Here is a 13,316-nt window from a genome sequence, read left to right as displayed (position 1 = left end):
ACAAACCAGGTTTGGGTGTGTAATTTAAGAAAAGAAAGACTGTCGACCATTTAGAGGTAAGTCAACAGGACTTGTCACTGTGTTGTGTCTCCAGGAGAAATTTGTTGCAAACTATATTTCAAGTCTGAAACACACAGTGCATTAATGTGGGGAATATTTAAAGTCTTCTCAGTTATTGAACTATGAATAGAGGTATTGCTTTTTTCACCCCAAATACTGTACGTTGTTCTTAACCCGCTGCTATCTTAGCAACTAACGCTAACAGTCTACTAAATGCAACTTGTGCAACAGAATAAAACATGCTTTCAAAAGGGACTAGCGGTAGAAAATGGATGGATGGATGATTCAAACTCACCAACACGTACCAGGTGATGGCATTAAAAGTCATGTTTAATGGTCTCACAGCTGCTGTCTAGGCTATCTCTGAGAAAAATCTCCCAAAAATCCTTTTTTTTCCTGAAGCCAATATGACCACGATTGTGGTAGTTAATTATGCCGCACATTCGCACCATTTTTTTAACTGGTTAAAGTAAAAAACTGAACTTAAGCACAGAGTCTTGTATTCAGACATGTAAATAAGCGATTCCAGGTACAGCAAAACCCACAATACAATGTGTTTCCACGTCGCACTGTCAAGCCCTATAGTAAATGTCGATCCGAATTTGAACGTCAGCTAGCAGGGAAGGTTTAGGGGTATGAGCATGACATATGTCAAAATTAGACATTTTTTTGGCTAATCAATTATTGTCTAAATTATTCTTGCTTTTTGTGAATGGCCAGAGAACATAATCGGCGCGAATGGCGGGTATCAGACTTGCAAATCCAATGAGCAAAACGCACCCTCAGCTTCATCCGCCTGGCGTTCTGCATTCTGACGCTCATTCTGCTCGTCCTGCAACTGTCTGATGAGGTTATCCAAAATGTTTTCTCCATTTTCTGCAGTTTGTTGGCCAAGAACCTGCTCAACCAACTCTCCTTCACCTTGGAGATGAGATTCTATGAGATTTTGAGTAAGTGTGAGGAATTCTCATGAACAAAAAAGCGCGTTTTACTGTTAGCCATGTATCCAAGTTGAGGTATAAGCTGATCCTCCTTGCAGGTTTCTCTGCCAGGCACCAGACGCTGATAGCGTGGAGGGTGGGGATTCCCATCCACATCTACCAGAAAGGGCGGAGGCATGAGGTGTGGGGCCTGCTGCGTCTGCTCATCCAAGACATAGTTGTTCGAGTCGCGGATAAGAGGTCGGTAATCCGAGTGGAAGAACATCTGCTCAGGAATCTGGAGGGAAAAAAGGGAAACATTTGTGTGTTTTGGGGGTTAAAATTTTTAAAGAGCTGCTAAATCCTTAAAATTTGTTATTTATGATCCATGTGCAACATAAGATATACCAACATTATCCTTAATAAGGGGGAGAGTAAACATTGCATTTCTGTTCCTATGAAGCAACAACATCATGTTGTGGTACCTTCTCATATGACGTGCTACAACCGAAACCGAAGATGAGCAAATGGCCATGTGAGTCAGTGCAAGCAAACTGCTGCCCATCGGCTGAGAACTTGCAGTCATAAATAGCACCGTGACCTTGGCCTTCAATCTGGAATACAAAAGCATGAGCTCTTAAAGAAAAAAAGCATAAAAAATAAAGATTGCTAGTAAAAAATTGTCATTACGGCTTGATTACCATGTTGAAGAAATTGCGGATCTTCACTCCCTTTGTCACATCCCAGATGAAAACGTTGCCATCATGGCCGGCTGACAACATGATGCGGGAGTCAAATGGGTGCGCCTCCAGCACAAAAACCTCATCATCATGGCCCTTAAAGCATAGAGAGCAGTGATTTCAGATCTTTTAACCCTGATATCCACATCATTATCCTGATGTGGACACTTGGTGAAAACGCCCACTTAAACCACTCACAGACAAAACATGCAGCAGCTCTCCAGTAGTTGTGTTCCACACTTTGAGTTGGTAGTTTGACACCGCTGTGATAAGGACGTGATCCGCACGGTCCCAAGCTACCATGGTCACCACCACCTTGGTTTTATCGTCTCCGTTGATGACAAAACTTCTGCAGGAACATGCTTGCATCAGTTTCGACACAGGGAGCCAGACATGGTTTTCAACATGACAGGCCCAACCGCAATTATATTTTACCCTGGGAGCCTGGCAGCTATGTCTAAAGCGATGCTCTTCCACTCTTGTTGTTGGTAATGCCAAATTCTGGCTGTGCCGTCACGACTGCCACTCACAAACTTGAGACTGCACATATATACAAACATATGATTAGGGATGTCCAATTCTTAATTTGTGTAAGGAGCTAAAACCAATGCAATATGCTAGGAAGTGTTTTTTATAATCTTATTATGTATTAGAAAATTAGCAGAGGGTTGACACTGGACACTGCTACGCTACCTGCTGCCTGAGAACACACAGTAAAAAATCTGTCCTTTCCAATATAAATACCACAAGATACATACCTGTCACTGGTATTGCAAAACTGGACTACCACAACTTTATCCTACAAAACCAGAGAGGACACACGTTAAGATTCACTGAGGGCTTAAGAAAAAACTGCTAAGGATGAGGTCGTGGCTGTGTTTCTCACTGTATGAGCATCCAACTCTGACATCTTCATTGGCGTTTCAGCACCAAGGTAGTACACCCTGACCATGTGGTCGCTTCCACCAGTAGCCATGAACATGCCACCTATCGACATAACACTGAAATGTAAGTTTTAACAGTAAATAAATAAATAAATTTGGATGGTTTGGATTACACTTACCACTACTGAAGGAGGAAGTACAGACCTGTACACCTGGACGTGATCGCTCAACAAATTTGACAGGCTGATCACTATGGATGCAAGAACACGTTGATTTTAGCTAACCATTTGTAATGGTAAATGGAGCAGATGTCAATGATACTTACTGAAATTTCATGCTGAGAGAGTGCCACTTCCAGAAACACACCATGCCATCTGCACCTGTGGAAGCCAGGTATCGTGCTGTTCCCTTGGCAGAAGGACAGAACTAAAAGGAGAGCAGAAATAGAGTTTGTCTGGATTTTATGATCTAACTAATTTAATTCTTAAAGGGGACCTATGATGAATTTTGTCTTTTCTGACTTATAAATATTGCAACAATGTTAGATAATGTCCATAAACAATGCCAAAGAAACAAATTATAAGGTTTATGCATGGGTACGGCGTGGCGCAGTGTAACAGTGGCCGTGCGCAACCCGAGGGTCCCTAGTTCAATCCCCACCTAGTACCAACCTCGTCACATCCGTTGTGTCCTGAGAAAGACACTTCACCCTTGCTCCTGATGGGTGCTGGTTCGCGCCTTGCATGGCAGCTCCCTCCATCAGTGTGTGAATGTGTGTGTGAAGGGGTAAATGTGGAACTAGAGTCAAAGCACTTTGAGTACCTTGAAGGTAGAAAAGCGCAACCCTTTTATCATTTATTTATTTATTATTTATGCATGTTTTATTATATTATTATATCTGACTATCCATACATACATACGCACACACACAATATATATGAATATATATATATATATATAAGTATTGAACCGTTTCGGTACGGGGGTTTCGGTTCGGCACACGGGCGTATAAAACGACTTGTCCAGGGTGTACCCCGCCTTCCGCCCGATTGTAGCTGAGATAGGCGCCAGCGCCCCCCGCGACCCCGAAAGGGAATAAGCGGTAGAAAATGGATGGATGGATAGTAAGAATAAGTCTTCACAAGCTGCTCTGTTTTCTGCCTCTGTCTGAGCAGCAGGCACTGTCCCGCCCACACAACCATCTGATTGGTTACATACAAAGCCAATCAACAGTGCGTATTCAGAGCGATGTAACAGCCAATCAGCAGTGCGTATTCAGAGCGATGTAGTCAATGCTTCGGCATGCATCGAGCGGATATTCGTTTAGCAGGGGAACAGCGGACTCTCCCCAAATCATAAAAAACACTTCCCACTCACAACTATTACAAACATCCCTATGAGCCCGTTGACCTTCTAGAAACTTAAACTAAAGCTCAGCTCGCTCGTAGTTCTGGCTTGAGGTGAAGGCTAATTAGCTTTTAGCATAACGTTAACTCTTTTTGTGGTGTGTGTGTGTGCGCGTAGGTGTGTTCGTGTGCGTGTGTGTGTGTTAGGGGCAGCAAAGCCCTGTCTGTTATTTCATTGAACTCCATTGTGTTGCTATATTACTATTTTTTCAGCTATCGTTACATGAATCATTAGTAATGTAGCAGCCTAGTTGTGAATGGCAGGGTCCCTGCTATCACATGTTGATACAAATATAACATTCACATAATTAAAGTCAACTACAGGCTTCCCAAATGCTGTAATAAATTATGCATGATGAGTTAACTTGAAACTTTTTAATGTTGCACTTTTTATATGTAGAAGAAAGGTTTTGTCATTTCATTTAATCAAAGCAACAATTTGAGGCAGTTTAATGTGGATTAACGTGGGCAGAATTATTATAGTGTTCCCAATGTTAAAAGGATAAAGCCATTGTTTACAAATTTGGTAAATAAATAACCCAAAAATTTATATTTTGTTGTTTTCTTACTGTACCGAAAATGAACCGAACCGTGACCTCTAAACCGAGGTACGTACCGAACCGAAATGTTTGTGTACCGTTACACCCCTAATATATATATATATATATATATATATATATATATATATATATATATATATATATATCTATATATATATATATATACATACACATGACTAAGGATTAGATTAAGGGATATATAAATATGTATAAGCATATAAGCATTTAAGTCCCATCTTAAAACTAATTTGTATACTATACCCTTTAAATAGATCCCCTTTTAGACCAGTTGATCAGCTGTCTTTTTTCTGCTTGGCCCGCCTCTCCTTCGTGTATAGGGGGGGCACAGATTCGGTGACCACCGGTGAAGAGCTAGCTGTCCAAAGTAAGGACCCAAGGTAGACTACTCATCTGTGCATCAGTTGGGGACGTCTCTGCTCTGCTGACCTGTCTCCACTCAAGATGATCCCCTGCTGGCCCCACTATGGACTGGACTCTCACACTATTATGTATGATCCACTCTACGTCCATTGCACCAGTGGCCCAGGGGTGGGTCCCCACATCTGCGGTCCCCTCCAAGGTTTCTCATTGTAATCCCATAGGGTTTGAGTTTTTTCTTGCCCTGATGTGGGATCCGAGCCAAGGATGTAGTTGTGGCTTGTGCAGCCCTTTGAGACACTCGTGATTTAGGGCTATATAATTGATTGATTGATATATATATACATTTTATTTTTTAAATAAAAAACAAATAATTATATATATATATGTATAAAGTGTACATTTTAAAAATATAAATTATGATACTTTTGGAGAGGGTCAGGCATGGTTTCATTTGCAGTCTGGGAACGCCTACGGAATTTAACATTGTATAAAAAATGTTTAACCTAATCAATCAACGTTTATTTATATAAATGATAACTGATAAATGGGTTGTACTTGTATAGCGCTTTTCTACCTTCAAGGTACTCAAAGCGCTTTGACACTACTTCCACATTTACCCATACACACACACACATTCACACACTGATGGAGGGAGCTGCCATGCAAGGCGCTAACCAGCACCCATCAGGAGCAAGGGTGAAGTGTCTTGCTCAGGACACAACGGACGTGACGAGGTTGGTACGAGGTGGGGATTGAACCAGGGACCCTCGGGTTGCGCACGGCTACTCTTCCTTCCACTGTGCCACGCCGTCCCTATATAGCCCTTGATCACAAATGTCTCAAAGCATATCTACCAAACCATATCCGATACGTATTGTCTCGACCACATGGAAATGTTTTAAATTTAGATTAAAATCATCATAGGTCCCCTTAAAATCACCCATCATCTGTAACGAGTTTGTGCTAACCTGAATGGATGTAATGGAGGCAGCATGCGCTTGAAGGACCGTGATGGGCGCACAGGTCCGCAGGCACCACACTCTAATAGTTTTGTCGCAGCTGGCGGAGGCAATGAGTGTGTTCTCATAGTTGACTGTCATATCACAGATCTCTGCTGAATGGCCACGAAGCGTTGAAAGAAGCCGGCCGTCATCTGTCGCCCAGATTTTCACAAGGCAGTCATCTGAACCCTAAAAGAATATGAAATTTAATACAAATGAGTCATACACAAATCACCACTTCAGACAAGCCGTCCATATTTTCAACCAGCATCTGGTACTGATATTTAGTTTCAGTCATTGCTTACCGTAAATATTCGACGACCGGTGCGGTCAAAGGCTACACAGTACACTGAGGAAAGGTGGCCAAGGATACGTTTGTGTATTTTCATGTATTGGTAGGAGGAAGATGGCAACACTTGGCCAAAACGAACTACTCCGGTGGTCTGCCGAGCACCCATGATGGACACTTAAAGACAACAGAAGATGAGTTGCACTAACAAACAGACAATGGGCATGGAAATTAAGAGTTTTACAGTCTTATGTTAATATTGTAATTATCCATGATGTACAGCACTTCCTTTCTGGCGGTGGTGATTGTTTAAAGTTGGGATGAGTGATGCAGACTAGCGATTAGCAATGTTTCAAAGTGGGGAGATAATATATATAAGATTAAATGGGTGCCATGTTACAAGATATGCATTGAATACAAGTATGTGTGTTATTAGGTGCATTCATATTATTAAAAAACATTGCATGATTTGGGTTATATTTCCCAAAAGGTACATTAAATTGTAGCAGAAATTGTAGCAGAAAAACATGATTGTTTTACACACCAAGACTGGTAGAATATCCATTGCTGACAGGGGGTTCTGGCGGACGCCCCCTGTGGAGCGCAGCAACAGCTGAACCACTGCATACTTTGTGACTACAACCTAAATTGGATAAAGGATAAAAAATGACAAAATGTCAACAATTGTTATTCACAAAACACAATGCAAGTATACATAATTTCGCAAAGATGAGAATTACTTTTGGTGGTACGAAGTAAAGACTGTCTTCCCAGGCCCAGAAGTGTCTGGACTCCAGGAACACTAGGTGGGAGCTCCTTCTCTATAAGTGGGCCGATGCGTTTACAGACACGGAGAAGATAGTCTGCAGGAATGTGTGCATTTAAAATCACCTGCAAGAGACGCAGCAAAGGACAGCAAGCCCACTATAAGAAAACAAACCCAAAATGTAATTGAATATGCGACAAAAAAGTATAACAGTTAGATTATTAAGACTCTTAACCTTTTAATTAATGCTATGTTTCTAAGGTGCCACGTAAAAACAGCTAGTCTTGACATTTATGACAGTGCCTTTGTTTTTGTAGTGTCTGAAAAATCGTAAATAATGTATTTGCAAGACTGCTACAGGAGGGGTGCAAGCCAAAACAAGAATGGTTTTGCTCTACTGTGGTGCAAAATAACTGTTAAGATGCAAAAGAGCAACACTTCTGCCAATACAACACCAGTCGTTAGGATGCAATCCTCCTCGTTAGCGGTGTAGCATTGTGTGACAGAGAAAAGAGACCTCTTACAGCACTGTTGTTCTGATTCAAACATTTAAAATTAGTTCCTTTTTTTACATATAGTTGAGTAGATTGGTACACTAGTACTTTTACTAATACTTTATTTGAATGCAATTTTGACTTAGACACAAGGGAAATTGTTGGATACAGTAGTTCAATTACAAAAATAATAAATATTAACTGATACTGTTACAGATCCTCTGTTTTTGTCAAATTACAGTTGTGCCAATTTGTGACACTGTAATGATTTGGCATTGGCTCGCTAATAGGGTTGTGAATCTTTGGGCACCACACAATTTGATTCGATTTTTGGGGTTAACAATTCGATTCAGAATAAATTTTCGATTCAAAATCAATATTTTTTTAATAATATTGGGTGCCAGTTATATGATTAACTACATTCCTCCATAAAACGGATCAAAAGCTCTAATAGATTTTTACACTACTTAAAAGAAAACGAGTGTTGTTTAAATAAAATCTCCCCAAACATTTAATAAGGTAAAATACAAATAAGTCGAAAGAAGTATCCAACACTCATCTTTTCTAAAGTAAATATGTACAGCAGATATGATCATCTACATCAAAAATATGATTTGGCTGAGTGGCTGGACAGGACATATAAAAGGAACAAAAATACAATTTTATAGGGGTGTAACGGTACGTGTATTTGTATTGAACCGTTTCGGTACGGGGGTTCTGGTTCGGTGCGGAGTACCGAACGAGTTCCACACGAACATATGAAGTAGCCGCCTATACTAAAGTCTTAACAAGCTGCTCCGCTCCGTTCTGCCTCTGTCTCCTGCACAGCACCCTGCATTGTCCCTCCCACACAACCATCTGATTGGTTACAACAGTAGCGGTAACAGGCCAATCAGCAGTGCGTATTCAGAGCGCATCTATAAAGCGCTTCAGCGTCGAGCAGATAGGCGTTTAGCAGGGGAGTAACGGACTCTCCCCAAATTATACTAAACACATCCAAGTCAACTACTTTCTAAACATCACTATGAGCGCGTTGACCTTCTAGAAACAAACTGCAGCTCAGCTCACTCGCAGTCCTGGCTTTAGGTGAAGGCTAATTAGCTTTTAGCGTAACGTTAGCTCATTTTGCGGTGCGTGCGTGCGTGCGTGTGTGGGTGTGTGTGTTATGGACAGTGTTGATTGAGGTGTGTTGAAGCAGCAAAAAAGGACATTATATTAAATGAAGAGTTTCTGTCTCTGATAGTGTATATAACAATGTAAGTGCATCATAAATCCTACATGGTGTTCAGGGACATAATAAAAAATCAACTACAGGCTTCCCCAAAGCTACAATAATTTAAGCATGACGAGTTGACTTGAAACTGTTTAATGTTGCACCTTTTATATGCAAAAGAAGAGTTTTGTCATTTTATTTCATCTAAGCAGTTTAATGTGGATTAAAGGCCTACTGAAACCCACTACTACCGACCACGCAGTCTGATAGTTTATATATCAATGATGAAATATTAACATTGCAACACATGCCAATATGGCAGGTTTAGTTTACTAAATTGCAATTTTAAATTTACCGCGGAGTTTCACGTTGAAATCGTCGCGAAATGATGACGGGTGCGCGTGACGTCACGGACTGTCAGGAAATATTAGCGCAGCACTATTTGCAGCTAAAAGTCGTCTCTTTTCATCGCGCAATTAAACAGTATTCTGGACATCTGTGTTGCTGAATCTTTTGCAATTTGTTCAATTAATAATGGAGAACTCAAAATAGAAAGATGGAGGTGGGAAGCTTTAGCCTATAGCCACACAAACACACGGTGATTCCTTGTTTAAAATTCCCAGGGGTGAAGCTTTACTATGGATCAGAGCGGTCAAGTGAACATGGATCCCGACCACTTGTCAACCGGCAGGTTTCGGTGAGAAAAATTGTGTTAAAAAGTCGCCTCTTACCGGAGATCTGTGGAGTTTGCGCCGTCCTCGTATCTGACGTGACTTCCCTCAGACACTGGCCTTAAGACACCCGTGGACACACCCCTCCGACAATCAGGTACTATTTAATCTCACTAAAACACTAGCAACACAATAGAAAGATAAGGGATTTCCCAGAATTATCCTAGTAAATGTGTCTAAAAACATCTGAATCCGCCCCATTGCAATCGCCTTTTTTTTTTAACTTTATTTTATTTTTTTTCTAGTCCTTCGCTATCAATATCATCATCCACGAATCTTTCATCCTCGCTCGAATTAAATGGGGAAATTGTCGTTTTCTCGGTCCGAATAGCTCTTGCTGCTGGAGGCTCCCATTAAAAACAATGTGAGGACGTGAGGAGCCCTCACCCTTGTGACGTCATCGTCTGAGACTTCCGGTAAAGGCAAGGCTTTTTTATCAGCATCAAAAGGTGCGAACTTTATCGTCGATGTTCTCTACTAAATCCTTCCAGCAAAAATATGGCAATATCGAGAAATGATCAAGTATGACACATAGAATGGACCTGCTATCCCAGTTTAAATAAGAAAATCTCATTTCAGTAGGCCTTTAACATGGGCAGAATTATTGTAAAGTTCCCAATGTTAAAATGATCAAGCCATTGTTTACAAATTTGGTAAATAAATTACCAAAAAATTTATATTTTGTTGTTTTCTTACTGTACCGAAAATGAACCGAACCGTGACCTCTAAACCGAAGTACGTACCGAACCAAAATTTTTGTATACCGTTACACCCCTACAATTTTAAAACGACTTTTCCTTAAGAATTGTTACTAATAGAAATTGCAATAAATTAAAAAATCGATTTCTTCGACACCCCTACTCGATAACCAAATTTCTAGTACCGCCCAAAAACTAATGTTAAATATCTAAACAGAACAGTAAGTGCTTATTTTAATAGAAGTGTAGATATAACCTTGTTGCAACAGAAAGTAACCTGCTATTAACAGTAACAGCAAGTAGATTAATAACAGTTTTGAGAAAAATAATACAACTGAAAGCACGCAGTATGTTACTGTATACATCAGCCACTGAATTAGGAGCCCTTGTAACCCGTTTTGAAATGGTTCTATGATCAATTATATGCTTAATAATAAATAATAAATAAATTACCATAAATAGTGTGATATATAACATTATCGTAAGAGACTGAAATATAATTTGTAATATAGATTTTACCCGATATTGCCCATACCAGCACACATTTACACATAATATGGCATAACATTTTGTATGCAATGTCTCAGATTTAGCCCAATAAGTATCAAAAACAGAATCTGGGTAGTTAACAAAATATACATATAAAACAGAGCTATGTACAAAATAACATAAAACAGAACACAAATTAAATAGATTTGTGATCCTTTATTTAAAATATGGAAATCTAACCAAACATGACAATCAACTAATAAATAGTTTTCAAATTGAAACTTGAAATTAAAGAAACATTTCGTATTTTTTTACACATTTGGTTAATATATGTTACTCTAACATATCCGGAGCAGGCTATGATATTAATTAGGACCGCAACTTGTTGTTTTACTGATATTTAAAATAAAAATAATAATAACAATAATTTATTGAAAAAAATACCTCAATACAATGCAGTTCAATGGATAATTTACAATGACATGAAAACACAAACCTAATTAACTTTAGCAATGCAGGCAAGTACATAACTAGTAGATAAGGACGGGAAAAAATGTGCCGAGGCTTTGAGGCGTGTGTCGAGTTGTGGAGTGGGCGTTTCCGCGAAGCGCGTATCGACGGTTGCTTCATGTAAGAGAGAGGCATTAAATGACGTGTGAAGCCTCGCTGCCAGGCCGCATTACTTGATCATTTCGGGACTTGGTTCAGTCTTGCTACCCAGCCGTAACACGTAACTACTTCGGGACACGGTTCAGATTTTGCCGAGAGACTCGACAACACATAAGCTGCCCAAGCTCCATTGAAAAAGTGGGCTTTTGAGAGTTGTGGTCAATTCTGAATCTGGTAATAAAATAAAAATATTTATTTAAAAGGCCTTACTGGCCACATGCGTGGACAGCACCTTTTAGCTCTTATTTCCAAAATTGTGTACACTACTGAATTGGGGTCTTAAAGCTGCTTATGTGGACACTTACACTGCCATCTGGTGGTGTCAGACGAGTATAACATATTGGAATTTGGGAAAAAAAGTGTAGAAATAAGAACTAGCATGTCACTAAACATGAAGTACACATTTGTTACTTATGGACTAAGTACATCATATCAAAAGATGATTTTTAGTTTTTATTTTAATTAGGATGAAATGAGCCCAAATAGCAAAGAGAAATAAAAAAAAGCAAGTAAACAAAGAGCTTGGGCCTAAGAGGTTAAATGCAAATAGAATCAAAGAATAACGGTGCATCATATTAAATTTGCTGGCAAACCTAATCCAAGCCATGTACCGCTTGGTCAGAAATATTAAATAGCTAACTCACATCGAGCCTGTCTACAATCCTTATGTAGTATTATGATTCGTGCTTTGACCGTGTAAGCCATGTGACATTGTTTCGATTCTCAGCAATGTCTGTTCAAGAATTTGTTATTCATAGTAAAATTACATTTTTATAATATAAGACATGCTTTATTTATTATATTTTAAACAGGCACCAGAAATTAATTGCTGTATGGTATTATATTTTAAACAGCCACTAGAAATCAATAGCTGAATGATGGAGAGGATTTGTCAAAAACAATAAAGGGATTGCTTAACATATAAAAAGATACTAAATCTCTTCTGTTCTGTACATCTTTGTCCAAGTTACATTATATTTTCATCTTCCTCTTTAAGTCAAAATCCCATTTCTCCCAATTCTTTTGGTAAAATACGAACACAAAATATATTAAAACATTTTATTGTACATGTGTTAATTTGACTAGAAAAAACATTTAGTCAAAATTTATTGTGATTCATTATCATTTCCAAACGCCATAACTTCACCCTATTGGCTCAGGTGGTCCAATGCCTCATGAGGCTTCATTTGACCGTCATTACCCGTAGGGATGTGGCAATACTGCGGTATTACGGTTTCAAAATTTTCACAATAATGCTGTGACGTGTGGCCGTGTCAAACAAAAACTTGGTGAGTGCAGTTTCTTTCTGGCGCTTTTGCATTGGTTGGTCTGAAATAAACTACATTGCGCGCAGAGGATTTTGGGATAGTCTCTCACGGATTTCCAGCCTAGCTGAACACCATGCACCCGCGTAAATTGCCACGACTTGCTGTATTAGCCACACTATAACTTGTACTAACATTCCTTTTATGTTACGCGTGTCCCTTTTAGACTAAACCACTACACAGGGACCGTAACACACAAAAAAAACAACCCTTGGCAAAAACATAACATCTTTAGCAGAGTTAATAAAGCGTGTTATGTTCGTCTCGAGTGTTCTAAACCAAAACAGATTTGGTCAAGGGGCAGCGTGCTAAGGGAAAATATATTTGAACTCAGCGAGACTAAATATGAATTTGTGAGGTATTAACAGTATTAAAAGCTAAATTGTGAGTTCACATTTTGGAGAAATTAAATTTTCCAAACTGATATTAAACATCCATCCATTTTCTACGGCTTGTCCCTTTCGAGGTCCTGGGGGGGTGCTAGAGCCTATCCCAGCTGCAGTCGGGGTACACTCTGGACAAGTCGCCACCTCATCACAGCGCCAACACAGATAGACAGGCTACATTCACACACTAGGGCCAATGTATAAGTGTTGCCAGTCAGCTTATCCCCAGGTGCATGTCTTCGGAGGTGGAAGGAAGACAGCGTACCTGGAGGGAACCCACGCAATCACGAGGAGAATATACAAA

The 13,316-nt window shown here is 39.6% G+C and overlaps 1 protein-coding gene across 1 annotated transcript in view; it reads right to left on the bottom strand.

Annotated features, from left to right (window-relative positions):
• LOC133550666 (bromodomain and WD repeat-containing protein 3-like) overlaps positions 1-13,316 on the bottom strand; it is a 36,161-nt gene that overhangs the window by 17,430 nt on the left and 5,415 nt on the right. The window contains exons 5-18 of the mRNA XM_061896608.1: positions 6,982-7,132; positions 6,786-6,884; positions 6,258-6,418; positions 5,920-6,141; positions 2,930-3,030; positions 2,784-2,854; positions 2,607-2,707; positions 2,479-2,519; positions 2,156-2,260; positions 1,919-2,069; positions 1,682-1,816; positions 1,466-1,594; positions 1,053-1,278; positions 841-981 (exon numbers count right to left, since the gene is read on the bottom strand). Coding sequence (XP_061752592.1) covers positions 841-981; positions 1,053-1,278; positions 1,466-1,594; positions 1,682-1,816; positions 1,919-2,069; positions 2,156-2,260; positions 2,479-2,519; positions 2,607-2,707; positions 2,784-2,854; positions 2,930-3,030; positions 5,920-6,141; positions 6,258-6,418; positions 6,786-6,884; positions 6,982-7,132 — 1,834 coding nt within the window. The remainder of the gene's footprint in view (positions 1-840; positions 982-1,052; positions 1,279-1,465; positions 1,595-1,681; positions 1,817-1,918; positions 2,070-2,155; positions 2,261-2,478; positions 2,520-2,606; positions 2,708-2,783; positions 2,855-2,929; positions 3,031-5,919; positions 6,142-6,257; positions 6,419-6,785; positions 6,885-6,981; positions 7,133-13,316) is intronic.

The sequence above is a fragment of the Nerophis ophidion genome, linkage group LG04 (genome assembly GCF_033978795.1).
Source record: "Nerophis ophidion isolate RoL-2023_Sa linkage group LG04, RoL_Noph_v1.0, whole genome shotgun sequence".
In the NCBI taxonomy this organism is placed as follows: Eukaryota; Metazoa; Chordata; class Actinopteri; order Syngnathiformes; family Syngnathidae; genus Nerophis; species Nerophis ophidion.
The sequence above is the reverse complement of the archived record's forward strand: the minus strand, read 5'-3'. Positions and strand labels throughout refer to the sequence as shown.